This window comes from Scyliorhinus torazame, chromosome 29 (assembly GCF_047496885.1).
Source record: "Scyliorhinus torazame isolate Kashiwa2021f chromosome 29, sScyTor2.1, whole genome shotgun sequence".
In the NCBI taxonomy this organism is placed as follows: Eukaryota; Metazoa; Chordata; class Chondrichthyes; order Carcharhiniformes; family Scyliorhinidae; genus Scyliorhinus; species Scyliorhinus torazame.
In genome coordinates this window covers 9,842,034-9,858,762 of record NC_092735.1, presented here as the reverse complement: position 1 = coordinate 9,858,762, position 16,729 = coordinate 9,842,034, and the positions used below count along the sequence as shown (strand labels likewise).

Sequence of the window (16,729 nt, the reverse complement as noted above, 5' to 3'; positions counted from 1 at the left end):
TATGGGGACTGACATATCTTGCTGATTATTGTTTATCGTTGATGGATGTAAATGTGGGAGAAAATGTGAAAATGGAGGAGAATTAAAAAAAAATTTTTTTTGAAAAAGGTCAGAAGTGGGGATATCCACTGATGATTGCACAATGCTCAATACCTTTATCGATGCCTCACACTGAAGCAGACCATGCCAATGTAGCAGACCATGCCAATGTAGCAGACCATACCAATGTACGGCAGGAGCTGGACAACTTTCAGGCTTGGGCAGATAAGTGGCAAGTAACATTTGTGTCATACTAGTGCCAAGGAATGACCATCTCCAACAAGAGGGAATCTCCGCTTGATAGTCAATGACATGACCTTAGTTGGATCTACTATCAACATCCTGGAAGTTACCACTGACCAGAAACTAACAACAATACTGTGGCTAAAGTGCAGGTCAGAGGCTAGGAATCCTGCGGTGAGTAACTCATCTCTTGCATCTCCAACGCCTGTCCACCATCTACAAGGCACAAGTCAGGAGTGTGATGGAATACTCTCCACTTGCCTGGATGAGCGCAGCTCCAACAACACTCCAGAAGCTCGACACCATCCAGGACAAAGCAGCCCCGCTTGATTGCTCCTCCTTCCACAAACATTCACTCCCTCCACCACCGGCAAACAGCAGCAGCCGTGTGTACCGTCACTTGTGATTATCCCTCCCTCCAGTCGTACCATCTGGACCTGTAAAGACTACATTACCTGCAAAGACTCACATTCAAAATATCATCTTGCATCATTGACTTTGTCTGTATATCTGTTTGTGAAATCCAACTCTTCATTCACCTGATGAAGGAGCAACGCTCCGAAAGCTAGAGATTCCAAGTAAACCTGTTGGACTTTAACCTGGTGGAATAAGACTTCTTACTGTGCCCACCCCAGTTCAACACTGGCATCTCTACATCATGGCTACAAGATGCACAGCAGGAACTCATCAAGGTTCCTGAGGCAGCACCTTCCAAAACCACGACCACTACCATCTAGAAGGACAAGACCCGTGAACCCCACCACCTGGAGGCTCTCCTCCAAGTCATTCACCATCCTTACTTGGAAATATATCGGCCGTTCCTTCACTGTGGCTGGGGCAGAATCCTGGACCTCCCTCCCCAACAGCACAGAGGGTGTACCTACACCAGAGGGACAGCAGCGGGTTCACCCCTTCCTCCTCCAGGGGCATGGGGGCTGGACCAATACAGCCACACCCACCTCATCCTGATTGGTGGAAGCGACAGGGCAGGGAGCGCGTGCGCACGGCTCATTCCGCAGCGGATTGGTGGAGGCGACTGACCCCGCCCCCCCCCCCCCCCGGGCCCCACGCGCCCTCAGCTGATTAGCGGGATTCGCGGTCCCGGCCCGCATGCGCAGAGTCAGTCGGGCGGCGGGCGCCGAGCTGAGCGGAGCTCCGGGAGATGGTGATTCAGACAGGAGGGCGGCGCAAAGCTGGCGGCTCGGTAGGCCCGACAGATCCGGTTGTTCCTCCGTCCGTGTCCGCGCCGTGCGCACCGGCATCAATGGGAAAGGAGCTTCGGGGCTGGAGGGGCCGAATGGAGCCCTGCTTGGGGTGGGGGGGAAATAGGCACCTTCAGCCTGGGGGGGGGGGGGGGTTGGGCACCTTCAGCCTGGGGGGGGGGGGGGGGGGGTTGGGCACCTTCAGCCTGGGGGGGGGGGGGTTGGGCACCTTCAGCCTGGGGGGGGGGGGGTTGGGCACCTTCAGCCTGGGGGGGGGGGGTTGGGCACCTTCAGCCTGGGGGGGGGGGAATAGGCACCTTCAGTCTGGGGGGGGGGGTTGGGCACCTTCAGCCTGGGGGGGGGCGGTTGGGCACCTTCAGCCTGGGGGGGGGGGGTTGGGCACCTTCAGTCTGGGGGGGGGGTTGGGCACCTTCAGTCTGGGGTGGGGGTTGGGCACCATCAGTCTGGAGGGGGGAATGGGCGCCTTCAGTCTGGTGGGGTGGTACCTTCAGTCTGGGGGGGGGAATAGGCACCTTCAGTCTGGGGGGGGGGTTGGGCACCTTCAGTCTTGGGGGGGGGGAAATAGGCACCTTCAGTCTGGGGGGGGATGGGCATCTTCAGCCTGGGGGGGGGATGGGCACCTTCAGTCTGAGGGAGGGGAATGGGCACCTTCAGTCTGGGGGGTGGTGGGTACCTTCAGTCTGGGGGGGGGGTGGGTACCTTCAGTCTTGGGGGGGGGGGGGATAGGCACCTTCAGTCTGGGGGGGGAAATAGGCACCTTCAGTCTGGGGGGGGATGGGCACCTTCAGTCTGGGGAGGGGGAATAGGCACCTTCAGTCTGGGGGGGGCGGATATAGGCACCTTCAGTCTGGGGGGGTGGGATGGGCACCTTCAGTCTGAGGGGGGGGGGAATAGGCACCTTCAAGCTGGGGGGGGGATATAGGCACCTTCAGTCGGGGGGGGGGATGGGCACCTTCAGTCGGGGGGGTGGGCACCTTCAGTCGGGGGGGGGGAAATAGGCACCATCAGTCGGGGGGGGGGTGGGCACCTTCAGTCAGGGGGGGAATAGGCACCTTCAGTGGGGGGGGTGCACCTTCGGTCTGGGGGGGGGAAATAGGCACCTTCAGTCTGGGGGTGGGGCAATAGGCACCTTCAGTCTGGGGGGGGCGGATATAGGCACCTTCAGTCGGGGGGGGGGGGTGGGCACCTTCAGTCGGGGGGGTGGGCACCTTCAGTCGGGGGGGTGGGCACCTTCAGTCGGGGGGGGGGAAATAGGCACCATCAGTCGGGGGGGGGTGGGCACCTTCAGTCAGGGGGGGAATAGGCACCTTCAGTGGGGGGGGGTGCACCTTCAGTCTGGGGGGGGGAAATAGGCACCTTCAGTCTGGGGGTGGGGCAATAGGCACCTTCAGTCTGGGGGTGGGGCAATAGGCACCTTCAGTCAGGGGGGGGGAATAGGCATCTTCAGTCGGGGGGGGTGGGCACCTTCAGTCTGGGGGGGAGAGACAGGCACCTTCAGTCGGGGGGGGGGGAAGAACAGGCACCTTCAGTCCGGGGGGGAGAGACAGGCACCTTCAGTCGGGGGGGGGGGGGGGTAGGCACCTTCAGTCGGGGGGGGGGTGGGCACCTTCAGTTGGGGAGGGGTGGGCACCTTCAGTCGGGGGGGGGGTGGGCACCTTCAGTCGGGGGGGGTGGGCACCTTCAGTCGGGGGGGGTGGGGGGATAGTCATCTTCAGTCTGGGTGGGGGGGGAATAGGCACCTTCAGCCTGGGGGGTGAATAGGCACCTTCAGCCTGGGAGGGGGGGGGGGAAAGAGGCACCTTCAGTCTGTGGGGGGGGGGGGGAATAGGCACCTTCAGTCTGTGGGGGGGGGGGGATAGGCATCGTCAGTCTGGTGGGGGGGGGGAAATAGGCATCTTCAGTCTGGGGGGGGTGGGGTGGAATCGGCACCTTCAGTCCGGGGGGGAATAGGCACCTTCAGTCTGGGGGGGGGCCTATGTTCTGTGACTGAAGTGGATTGAAAAGCAGACATGGGTTGGTGAGCTCCTCCTGCATCCCATGTGCTCCTCCATTGAGTCTCTCACTGCTTTGTTCATGATGTGGAGATGCTGCCGTTGGACTGGGGTGACTTACTGCTTTGTTCAACATTGAATTGCTGATTCGTCCGGCTCTGCAACAAATCTGCTGCTGATGCCAAACTACTAAACGTGTGTAAGCTGTGCTGGGGGGTGGGCAGAGGGCACAAGGCCCCAAGACCAGGCTGGCCGCACTGGGAAACTGCAGCTGATACTATTGCAGATGCTGTCAACCCATTACCCAGGTGGGCAGAATGGTGCGACGGGAACAGTCTGTGGAAAGGACACCTCATCACTGCCCCAACCGCAGAGATCCTGGCCCATTTAGATCCCGTCCTATCTAGATCCCGGTTCATCGCCTCTTGGCCTTTTTGGCTAAGACCGAGCCCAAGATCTGGTGCAATACCCTTTTCTTGTCAGCTTGGATCTTGTGCATCTCTCTGGTGGGGACACCAAATTGGATTCAATTTGAATTGGTTTTTGAAGCAGCAACAGGATCGATTAAGGGCTTTCCCCATCCACTCCACTCTTCGCCTTGGCTTTGTAACTTTCAAAAAAGAATACCTTTTTTAACAATCTCTCTGCAGCAGGCACCTCCTTATTTCCCATCAGCATCTCGGGAGGCTGTGGAATGGAGAGTCAAACTAAACATCCCATTACGAGGTTATCCCGTCATCTAAAAATAGTTGGTCGGTACATCATGGGGCACGGCACATTCAAAGGGATAAGTAACTGGATGCAGAAGGAATGTGGGTGGATTTCATTGTTGGGAAATGTAGTGTCATGTGAGAGTACCTTTACAAAATGGGTGTTTAAGAAATGTACCTTTAAGAAATGGGTGTTTATCAGTGATGTCAGAGTGTGGGCGGAGCTGGGCTGTCTGTCAGCTTTTTACTTTGTTTTAGGCTGTTTGCTGCAGGGTGTGTTTTAGTTTTGTTTTCAGTGTTGGAGCTGAAGCCAGACAGAGTGGGTGTACTGTTGATCTCTCTGCCATGAAAAGACTATCTCTTGATCATTTGGTGAATTCAGAATTATAAATGTTCTCAGTAGTGAATGTAAACCTAATGTGCTTCTGTTAAAAGGTGTTTCTTTTGTCTTCTGGATGTTGTTTGGGAAGTTATTAAGGATTACTTAGTGTTGTATTCTTTGGGGGTTCTTTGTATTTGAATTAATGGTTGCTAAGATGTTCACTGTATGTTTTAAAAAGGTTAATTTGAGTTCACAGAAGAAACATTGTTTTGCTTTACAAAATACTTTTCCATTTCTGCTGTACCACACACTGGTTCTGCTGTGGTTCTCTAAACCCTGGCCCATAACAAATTGGGGGCTCGAGGGGATAAAAGTCTATCTATTGGATTGGCGTAGTGAACTTAAAGACAGTGAGGGGTGAGCATATTGTGGTTGCTTATCAGGCGTGGTATTTTAGTTTAAGTAGGGAGTGTGTTGTGGACAATGGCTCTTTCAGAGGCTCTGAGGTTTTGGGGGGTGGAGACGGTCACACGCAGTACCTTATGAACAGAGACTAAAAGCAGACTGTTAGATTTGGCAAGAACATTGCAGTTAACATTACCTGACAAAATGCAAAAGGATGTGGTAATTATGGCGGTGGTTAAGCATTTAAAGTTGCCTGAGATACAGTTTGACTCATTGGAAATGGCAAAAATTCAGTTGCAAATTAAACAAATGGAACATGAGAAAGAATTAAAGCAGCTTGAATACGAAAGAGAGGACAGAGAGAGAGAGAGGAAAAAGAAAAGGAGAGAGAAGAAAGGAGAAAAGAAAGAATAGCCCTAGGAGAACAAAAAGAAAGATAAAGGGAGATACAGATCAGGGAAAAAGATAAAGAGAGAGTTTGAACTTCAGAAAATGGCCATGAAACATGACAGTCAGTTAAAATTGGCAGATGTAAAGGGAAACGTTCAGTTGGATGATAGTGATGAGGATAGTGAGAAAGAGCGTCATAGTCGAAGGCTTGGTGGGGATCTATTTAAATATGTGCAAGCATTGCCAAAGTTTGACGAGAAGGAGGTGGAAGCCTTTTTCATTTCATTTGAGAAGGTGGCTAAACAAATGAAATGGCCACAGGACATGTGGTATTACTGATTCAAACAAAGCTGATAGGTAGGGCTAGTGAAGTGTTTGCATCACTACCGGAGGAGGTATCTGGGACGTATGAAGAGGTGAAAAAATCCATCTTAGGTGCATATGAACTAGTGCCTGAAGCCTACAGACACAGGTTTAGAAATTTAAGGGAAGAGTTTGGTCAAACATACATGGAGTTTGAAAGGCTCAAACAGAGTAATTTTGATAGGTGGATAAGGGCTTTGAAAATAGACCAAACGTATGAAACTCTCAGAGAAATTATGCTTTTGGAGGAATTTAAAAATTCAATTCCTGATGTAGCGAGAACTCATGTGGAAGAGCAAAGGGTTAAAACTGCGAGATTAGCAGCAGAAATGGCAGTTCATTTGGGTGATTTCAAAGGGATAACTGCTCTTATTAGAGAATTTAAACCTGATCTCTGTGTTAAAAGGGTCTTTTGTCTTCTGGATGTTGTTCGGGAATTTATTAAGGATTACATAGTGTTGTATTCCTTGGGGGTTCTATCTGAATTGATGGTTGCTGAGATGTTCACTGTATGTTTTAAAAGGTTAACTTGAGTTCATAGAATAAACATTGTTTTGCTTTGAAAAATACTTTTCCATTTCTGCTGTACCACACCTGTAGAGTGGGCCGTGTGCTCCCCATACCACAATCTATTAAAAGTTGTGCGTCAGGTGAACTCCATGATATACTTTGGGGTTCTCTAAACTCTGGACCATAACAGTAGGGTGATGAATAAAGTGTTTAAAAGTAAAAGGAGTTGTTACGATTATTAACCTTTCTAGTTCACGTGAAGCTGTAAGTAAAATAATGGCACAGTAATAATCAGCTCTCTGGCACAGTAATAATCATCTCTCCGATGGCACAGTAATAATCTGCTCTGGCACAGTAATAATCAGCTCTCTGATGGCACAGTAATAATTTGCTCTGGCACAGTAATAATCAGCTCTCTGATGGCGCGGTAATAATCAGCCCTCTGATGGCACAGTAATAATCTGCCCTCTGGCACAGTAATAATCAGCTCTCTGGCACAGTAATAATCAGCTCTCTGGCACAGTAATAATCAGCTCTCTGATGGCACAGTAATAATCAGCTCTCTGATGGCACAGTAATAATCAGCTCTCTGATGGCACAGTAATAATCAGCCCTCTGTTGGCACAGTAATAATCAGCTCTCTGGCACAGTAATAATCAGCTCTCTGATTGAGGATTCTTTTGCAGCCAGTCCGGATGAAATGATCAGTCGAACACCTCGTTACTTTAACATATGTTTATTTCTCGGCCGGGGCTATGACCACTGTATCTCTTGAGAGTTACACCAGCAAGCCAAAGTCAATACATCTAACAGCAGGATTGATACATTTTTGGTTCATTTCTGAGGGCAGCTCCCTCGCATTTCTATCTGTGCTCTCAGCTCAATTCTAATTCAGCCCCCTCAATTATAATTATCTTTAAGCCTAGTGCACCCATTCCCAAGGCAGTTACTGCAATTTGTCTGGTTCAAAAACAAGTGATACATTTTGCTACCAGAAGCCTGTCTTGACATTTCTTCACACAAAGCTTTATCTAACATTTTGTTTTTCCCATAAAGTTCCAATCCATCTTGAGCCAAACTCTCATTTATCGATCATCAGCCAAACTCTCATGATGGCACAGTAATAATCTGCTCTCTGGCACAATAATAATCAGCTCTCAGATGGCACAGTAATAATCTACTCTCTGGCACAGTAATAATCAGCTCTCTGATGGCGCAGTAATAATCAGCTCTCTGATGGCACAGTAATAATCTGCCCTCTGATGGCACAGTAATAATCGTCCCTCTGACGGCACAGTAATAATCAGCCCTCTGATGGCACAGTAATAATCAGATCTCTGATGGCACAGTAATGATCAGCCCTCTGATGGCACAGTAATAATCAGCTCTCTGATGGCACAGTAATATTCCGCTCTCTGATGGCACAGTAATAATCCACTCTCTGATGGCATAGTAATAATCAGCCCTCTGATGGCACAGTAATAATCCACCCTCTGATAGCACAGTACTAATCCACCCTCTGATGGCACAGTACTAATCCACCCTCTGATGGCACAGTAATAATCAGATCACTGATGGCACAGTAATAATCAGCGCTCTGATGGCACAGTAATAATCAGATCTTTGGGGCAGCACGGTAGCATTGTGGATAGCACAATTGCTTCACAGCTCCAGGGTTCCAGGTTCCATTCCGGCTTGGGTCACTGTCTGTGCGGAGTCTGCACATCCTCCCCGTGTGTGCGTGGGTTTCCTCTGGGTGCTCCGGTTTCCTCCCACAGTCCAAAGATGTGCAGGTTAGGTGGATTGGACATGATAAATTGCCCTTGGTGTCCAAAATTGCCTTTAGTGTTGGGTGGGGTTAGAACATAAGAACTAAGAGCAGGAATAGGAGTAGGCCATCTGGCCCCTCGAGCCTGCTCCGCCATTCAATGAGATCATGGCTGATCTTTTGTGGACTCAGCTCCACTTTCCGGCCCGAACACCATAACCCTTAATCCCTTTATTCTTCAAAAAACTATCTATCTTTATCTGAAAAACATTTAATGAAGGAGCCTCTACTGCTTCACTGGGCAAGGAATTCCATGGATTCACAACCCTTTGGGTGAAGAAGTTCCTCCTAAACTCAGTCCTAAATCTACTTCCCCTTATTTTGAGGCTATGCCCCCTGGTTCTGCTTTCACCCGCCAGTGGAAACAACCTGCCCGCATCTATCCTATCTATTCCCTGGGTTATGGGGATAGGGTGGAGGTGTTGACCTTGGGTCGGGTGTTCTTTCCAAGAGCTGGTGCAGACTCGATGGGCGGAATGGCCTCCTTCTGCACTGTAAATTCTATGATAATCTCTGATGACACGGTAATGTTAACCTGCAACTCACTGGCCAGAGAGCCAGTTCCAATTCTGGTCTTGAGTTAGCTGACATCAATAAGTGTAACACTGCAGTTGATCTCGGCATCCCTGAGGGTGTGGATGGAGGAATTAAGCTGGGATTTACACTCCCCATGACTATCCAGCCATTCCTGCCAGAAGTGAATATGTGTGGGCATCGGAAATAAAAGCTGAAAATGCTGGATAAACTCAGCGGGTCTAGCAGCATCTGCACAGAGAAAAGCAGAGTTAACGTTTTGAGTCCAAAATTACCCTTCTACAGAACTGGAAGTGTCATACAAACTCGAAACATTAACTCTATTCTCTTTCCACAGATGCTCCACAGAACTGTCGAGTTTATCCAGCATTTTCTGTGTTAATTTCAGATATCGAGCTTCCGTGGTCATTTGGTTTTGATTTTTGTGTGCGGGCGAATGTTGAGCACCGGATTGGGGTTGTCACTTGAATTGAATTTGTCTGGTGTAAAGTAAATAAGATGTATGGCAAAACTATCTGTGCTCACTCTCACCCTTCCCCCAACTTCAATGCACCAGCTACAGGACAGGTACAAAATTAACTAGCATCATACGTTAAAAGGAGTGGCACAGTGGTTTGCACTGCTCTCTCACATCTCCAGGGACCCGTTTGATTCCAACCTCGGGTGATAGTGTGGAGTTTGCACATTCTCCCAGTGTCTCCGTGAGTTTCCTCCGGGTTCTTGCCACAGTCCAAAGATGTGCAGGTTCGGTGGATTGGACCTGCCAGATTTCCCCTTGGCGTCCTACCTCGGCCCAATCCCTGCAACCGTTGGACACTATTTCAGAGAGCCAGAGCAGACTTGATGGGCCAAATGGCCCCCTCTGCAATGTAAAATCATAAGACATTGGAGCAGAATTAGGCCATTCGGCCCATCAAGCCTGCTCTGCCATTCAATCATGGCTGATATGTTTCTCATCCTATGACCCCTGAACCCCTTATTAATTAAGAACCTATCTATCTCTGTCTTAAAGACACTCAGTGATTTAGCCTCCACAGCCTTCTGCGGCAAAGAGTTCCACAGATTCACCACCCTCTGGCTGAAGAAATTCCTCCTCATCTCTGTTTTAAAGGATCGTCCCTTCAGTCTGAGGCTGTTTCCTCGGATTCTCGTTTTTCCTACAAGTGGAAACATCCTCTCCACGTCCACTCTGTCCAGGCCTCGCAGTATCCTGTAAGTTTCAATAGGATCCCCCCTCATCCTTCTAACCTCCAACGAGTACAGACCCTCGTTGGAGGTTAGAAGGATGAGGGGGGATCCTATTGATCCAAGCTTCCACACTAGGGGGCTTCGCATCTTTCCATAGTAGCACGAGTCCTCAACCGTTCCTCATACAACAAGTTCTTCATACCAGGGATCATTCTTGTGAACCTCCTCTGGACCCTTTCCAAGGCCCCAGCACATCCTTCCTTGGATAGGGGGCCCAAAACTGCTCACAATATTCCAAATGGGGTCTGACCAGAGCCTTATACAGCCTCAGAAGTACATCCCTGGTCTTGTATTCTCGTCCTCTTGACGTGAATGCTAACATGAAATGAAATGAAAATCGCTTATTGTCACAAGTAGGCTTCAAATGAAGTTACTGTGAAAAGCCCCTAGTCGCCACATTCCGGCGCCTGTTCGGGGAGGCTGGTACGGGAATTGAACTGTGCTGCTGGCCTGCCTTGGTCTGCTTTCAAAGCCAGCGATTTAACCCTGTGCTAAACCAGCCCCTTGCATTTTCCTTCCTAACTGCAGACTGAGCCTGCACGTTAACCTTAACAGAATCTTGAACTAGGACTCCTGAGTCCCTTTGTGTCTCGGATTTCTGAAGCCTTTTCCCATTTAGAAAATAAACCTATGCCTCCATTCTTCCTACCAAAATGTATAACCTCACACTTTTCCACATTGTATCCCCATCTGCCACTTCTTTACCCACTCTCCGGGCCTGTCCAAGTCCTTCTGCAGCCCCCCTGCTTCCTCAACACTACCTGTCCCTCGACAGATCTTTGTATCATCTGCAAACTTAAACAATGCCCTCCGTTCCTTCTTCCAGATCATTAATGTACATTGCGAAAAGTTGTGGTTCTAACACCACTAGTCACCTGCTGCCATCCTGAAAAAGACTCCTTTATCACCGCTCTCTGCCAGTCAGCCAATCCCTCTATCCATGCCAGGATCTTACCCTTTAAAAAATATATATATTTATTCAAATTATTCAACACATTTTCAACAAACCCCCCAACAAGAAAGAAAGAAACAACACAACAATCAGAAATTATACATTGGATTTCCCCCATATACAATAACCCTCCATATAACATTTAAAAACACAAATAGGGGAAAAAAAACACCTTCACCCAAACGCCAACCCAAAGGAAACCCCCCCCCCCCCGCCCTTGGGCTTCTGCTGCTGACCTCCTCCTAACGATCCACGAGATAGTCTAGGAACGGCTGCCACCCGCCTGAGGAACCCTTGCACAGACCCTCGCAAGGCAAACTTTATCCTCTCTTGCTTGATGAACCCAGCCATGTCATTGATCCAAGCTTCCACACGAGGGGGCTTCGCATCTTTCCATAGTAGCAAAATCCTCCGCCGGGCTACCAGGGACGCAAAGGCCACAATACCGGCCTCTTTCGCCTCCTGCAATCCCGGCTCGTCTGATACCCCAAATAATGCTAATCCCCAGCTCGGTTTGACCCGGGCGTTCACCGCCTTGGACATAGTCCTAGCAGAACCCTTTCAAAACCCATCCAGCGCCGGGCACGACATGAACAGGTCCCCCATTCTCCTAATCCCTGCCCAATGCCCGCTCCGAAACCCCCCATCCATCCTTCCCGGGAGGAACCGATGATTCTCCCGAATCGGGGACCCACCTCGCCCCTGTGTCGCCTCCACTGCCCCCAGATCTTCAGCGTCGCCGCCACCACCGGACTCGTGGTGTACCTTGCCGACGAGAGCGGCAGTGGTGCCGTCGCCAGCGCCCTCAGGCTCGTGCCCACACAGGACGCCATCTCTAGCCTCTTCCACGCCACCCCCTCTCCCTCCATTTCCCACTTACGGATCATCGCCACATTGGCTGCCCAATAATAGCCACACAAATTCGGCAGCGCCAGCCACCCCCCTGTCCCTGCTACGCTCCAGAAACACCCTCTTCACCCTTGGGGTCTTATTTGCCCACACAAATCCCATGATGCTCCTGCTTACCCGTTTGAAAAAGGCCTTGGGGATCATAATGGGAAGGCACTGGAACACAAAGAGAAACCTCGGGAGGACCGTCATTTTGACCGACTGCACCCTACCCGCCAGTGAGAGGGGCAGCATATCCCATCTTTTAAAATCCTCCTCCATCTGCTCCACCAACCGCGTCAAATTGAGCTTGTGCAGGGCCCCCCAACTCCTAGCTACTTGGATCCCTAGGTACCGAAAGCTCCTTTCCGCCCTCTTCAGCGGTAGCTCGTCTATCCCCCTTCCCTGGTCCCCTGAATGCACCACAAAGAGCTCACTCTTCCCTACGTTGAGTTTATACCCCGAAAAGTCCCCCAACTCCCTAAGGATCCGCATGACCTCCGCCGTCCCCTCCACTGGATCCGCAACATACAACAACAGGTCGTCGGCATACAACGGCACGCGGTGTTCCTCTCCCTCCCGGACCATTCCCCTCCATTTCCTGGACTCCCTCTGTGCCATGGCCAGCGGCTCAATTGCCAGTGCAAACAACAAGGGGGATAAGGGGCACCCCTGCCTCGTCCCCCGGTACAGCCGAAAGTACTCCGACCTCCGCCGGTTCGTAGCCACACCCGCCACTGGGGCTCGATATAGCAGCCTGACCCAACTGATGCACCCCTCCCCGAACCCAAACCTCCGCAACACTTCCCAAAGATACTCCCACTCCACCCGATCAAAGGCCTTCTCTGCGTCCATAGCTGCCACTACCTCTGCTTCTCCCTCCACCGAGGGCATCATAATCACATTGAGGAGCCTCCGCACATTAGTATTTAGCTGCCTACCCTTCACAAATCCCGTCTGGTCCTCATGAATCACCCCTGGGACAAGTCCTCAATTCTCGTAGCCAGCACCTTCGCCAGCAACTTGGCATCCACATTGAGGAGCGAGATCGGTCTATACGACCCACATTGCAATGGATCCTTGTCCCGCTTCAAGATCAAAGAAATCAGCGCCCTGACATTTCGGGGGCAAGGTCTCCCCCTCCCTCGCCTTATTAAAAGTCCTCAGTAGCAGCAGGTCCACTTATTTCCTGTAGAATTCAACCGGGAACCCATCCGGCCCCGGGGCCTTCCCCGCCTGCATGCACCCCAATCCTTTAACCAGCTCCTCCAGCCCAATCGGCGCCCCCAAACCAGCCACCTCCTCCTCCTCCACCCTCGGGAACCTCAGCTGATCTAGGAATCGTCGCATCCCCTCCTCCCCTGCTGGGGCTCAGACCTGTACAGATCCCCATAGAAGTCCCTAAATACCTTGTTTATTCTCACCGCACTCCGCACCGTATTCCCCCCTCTATCCTCAACTCCACCAATCTCCCTCGCTGCCTCCCTCTTAGGAAGCTGATGTGCCAGCATCTGACTCGCCTTCTTCCCATACTCGTACGTCGCCCTCCACTGTGCCTCTGCTTTCCCCGTGATCAACAGGTTGAATTCCGTCTGGAGGTTCCATCGCTTCCTAAGTAGCCCCTCCTCAGGGGCCTCTGCATACCTCCTGTCTCCCCTTAAAATCTCCCCCACCAACCTCTCCCTCTCCCTCCCCTCTCTCTTCTCCCTGTGGGCCCTAATGGAGATTAGCTCTCCCCTGACCACCGCCTTCAATGCCTCCCAGACTACCCCCACCTGCACCTCCCCGTTGTCATTGGCCTTCAAATATCTTTCAATACACCCCCGCACCCGCCCGCACACCCCCTCATCCGCCAACAGTCCTACATCGAAGCGCCACAGCGGGTGCTGGTCCCTCTCCTCCTCCAACTCCAGCTCCACCCAGTGCGGGGCGTGGTCCGAGATGGCTATGGCCGAATATTCCGTTCCCTCCACTTTCAGGATTAGCGCCCTACTCAAAATGAAAAAATCTATCCGGGAGTAGGCTCTTTGGACGTGGGAAAAGAAGGAAAATTCCCTGGCCAGCGGCCTGGCAAACCTCCATGGATCCACTCCCCCAATCTGGTCCATAAACCCCCTGAGCACCTTGGCCGCAGCCGGCCTCTTACCCGTCCTGGACCTAGAACGGTCCAGTGCTGGGTCCAGCACCGTGTTGAAATCCCCCCCCCCCCCCCCCCCATTATCAAGCTTCCTACCTCCAGATCCGGAATCCGACCCAGCATGCGTTTCATAAATCTGGCATCATCCCAATTCGGGGCATATACGTTCACCAGTACCACCCGCACCCCCTGCAACCTACCGCTCACCATCACATATCGACCTCCATTATCCACTACAATATTCAGTGCCTCGAATGACACCCGCTTCCCCACCAGTATTGCAACCCCTCTGTTCTTCGCATCCAGCCCTGAATGAAAGACCTGCCCTACCCATCCCTTTCTCAGCCTAACCTGATCTGCCACCTTCAGATGTGACTCCTGAAGCATAACCACGTCTGCCTTCAGTCTCTTTAAGTGCGCGAACACCCGGGCCCTCTTGACCGGCCCGTTCAGGCCCCTCACATTCCAAGTTATCAGCCGGATCGGGGGGTTACTCGCGCCCCCCCGTCGACTAGCCATCTCCTTTTCTAGGCCAGCCACATGCCCGCACCCTCCAGTCCCCCAGGCGGCGGACCCCCGCCCTGACTACCTCTCCTACTTCCAGCTCCCTTTTGGCCAATGCAGCAGCAACCCAGCCCCCCCCCCCCCCCCCCCCCCCCCAACTAGATCCTCATCTAGCCATTTTGCTCCCCCGTGACACTCACGTAAGTCAGCTGACTCCTGCTGACCCCGGCCCCTCTTGCCATTCCATCGACCCCCCAGTGTGAGAATCCCCCCACCCCTTGGCAGTCAGTGTGCACTCCTCTCCAGCACCGCCCCCCCCCCCCACCCCCATCCTTCCCTAACGCGGGAAAAAGCCCGCGCTTTCCTGAGCCGGCCCCGCCCCCTCTGGCGCAGCTCCTTTTTCCTTACCCCAACTCCCCATCCCCGGGCCTCCACCCCCCCCTCTTCCTCTGTGGGGCCCTGCCCCTCCAACGCTGACGCCCACACTCTCCCATAACCCCCACATCAAATCCATTCACCCATCCCCACCCAGCACTCAAACAAAAAGAACATTCCCCAAACACGGTAAACACAGTAAACATCCCCCCACGACAAACCCTCAATTTGAGTCCAACTTTTCAGTCTGTATAAAGCTCCATGCCTCATGAGACGTTTCAAAATAGTGGTGCCGATCTTGGAACGTAACCCACAATCGCGCTGGCTGCAGCATCCCGAACTTCACCCCCTTCCGATGGAGCACCGCCTTAGCCCGGTTGAAACCAGCCCTCTTCTTAGCCACCTCCGCACTCCAGACTTGATCAATTTGGATCTCCGTGTTTTCCCACCTGCTGCTCCGCTCTTTTTTGGCCCATCTCAGGACACACTCTCTGTCCATAAAGCGGTGAAACCTCACCACTACAGCCCTTGGCGGCTCGTTGGCTTTGGGTCTCTTTGCCAGGACCCGATCAGCTCCAGGGGCCTCGGGAAAGCTCCCGCGCCCATCAGCGAATTGAGCATCGTGCTCATATATGACCCGGCATCGGGCCCCTCCACTCCTTCAGGGAGACCCAGAATCTGAAGATTCTTCCTCCTCGACCTATTCTCCAGGTGCTCTAATTTCTCCGCCCACCTCTTGTGCAGCGCCTCGTTCGCCTTCACCTTCACCGCCAGGCCCAAGATCTCGTCCTCGTTCTCCAAAGCTTTTTGCCGCACCTCCCAGATCGCCGCCCCTTGGGCCTTCTGGGTCTCCACAAGATTCTCAATCGCCGCCTTCATTGGCGCCAGCATTTCTGCCTTCAGCTCCGCAAAGCAGCGTTTAAGAAACTCCTGCTGCTCCTGCGACCACTGCGCCCACGCTGCTTGGCCTCCGCCCGCCGCCATCTTGCTTCTCCTCCCTCGCACTTTTCGCTGCACCAGGATCACTTTTTTAACGCTCCACTCCTGTTCCAATCCATATAATGTCGGGGGGACCTTGCTGTCACCTTCCCACACTGGAAGCCGTCGAACAATTGCTGTTGGGGCCCCTCTGAAGATCCCAAAAGTCCGTTCCCGGCGGGAGCTGCCGAACGGAAGTCCCCAGGATCTTATACCCTTAACACCCATGGGCTCTTAACTTATTTAACAGCTTCCTATGCGGCACCTTGTAATGATTCTGTGATTGTAATGTTACTAGAAATACTAAACCTGTTTTCTTCTAGATGTGTAAACCCAGTGGTTGGTTTATCCTGTTCTTTTACCAAAAGTTATTAGGTGCTTATGATAATCTTTGCCGTATCGTAATGAGAGGTGTACCAATCTACCCACTTCCCGCAGCGTCACCCCTCTCTGAGCTCATCTGTGAGTGAAACCGTCATCATTCCATCGCTACCTCCAGACTCGACGATTGCAACAGACGCCTGGCTGGTCTCCCTCCATAAACTCTGCCGGTGTCTTAACTGACCTGGCAGCAAGTCCTATTCACGTATCACCCCAGTGCTCACTGGTCTACATTAGTTCCTGGTCAAGCAGTGTCCTGATCTTAGATTTCTCACCCTTGTTTTAAGATCCCTCCATGGCCTCCCACCCCCCCCCCCCCCCCCCCCCACCCCCCGCTCCCTCCCTATCTCAGTAATCTCCTCTCGCCCATAACCCTCCGAGATCTCTCTGCTCCTCTAATTCTGGCCTCTTGTGCCTATCCAGTTATAATCACTGCCCCATTGACGGCTGTGCCTTCAGACCGAGCACGGAATTCCCTCAGCACATCTCTCCACCTCTCTACCTCACTTTCCCTCTTAAAACCATCCCCTCTGACCAAGCTTTTGGTCATTTGATGTAATATCTCTGTAAGTGGCTCAGTGTTAAACTTGATAATGTTCCCACGAAGCCGCTTGGGATGTTTTAGTTACAGTAAGGGTGCTGAATAAACGGGTGTTGTTAACATCCCTGTGGTAAGTGCTGTGCTCCAGCCCACCAATTACGGATCGA

The 16,729-nt window shown here is 52.0% G+C and overlaps 1 protein-coding gene across 2 annotated transcripts in view; it reads left to right on the top strand.

The window, feature by feature from the left end:
• The first annotated feature begins 1,348 nt into the window (after positions 1–1,348).
• Positions 1,349–16,729, top strand: part of LOC140403846 (coiled-coil domain-containing protein 134-like) — a 47,603-nt gene continuing 32,222 nt past the window's right edge. Inside the window, exon 1 of one of the 2 annotated variants that reach the window (XM_072492034.1) lies at positions 1,349–1,486. Coding sequence is in view for 1 of the 2 variants with exons in the window: in XM_072492033.1 (XP_072348134.1) it covers positions 1,445–1,486 (42 nt within the window). In the remaining variant the exon portion in view is untranslated. The remainder of the gene's footprint in view (positions 1,487–16,729) is intronic. The other variant, XM_072492033.1, reaches the window with a different exon arrangement.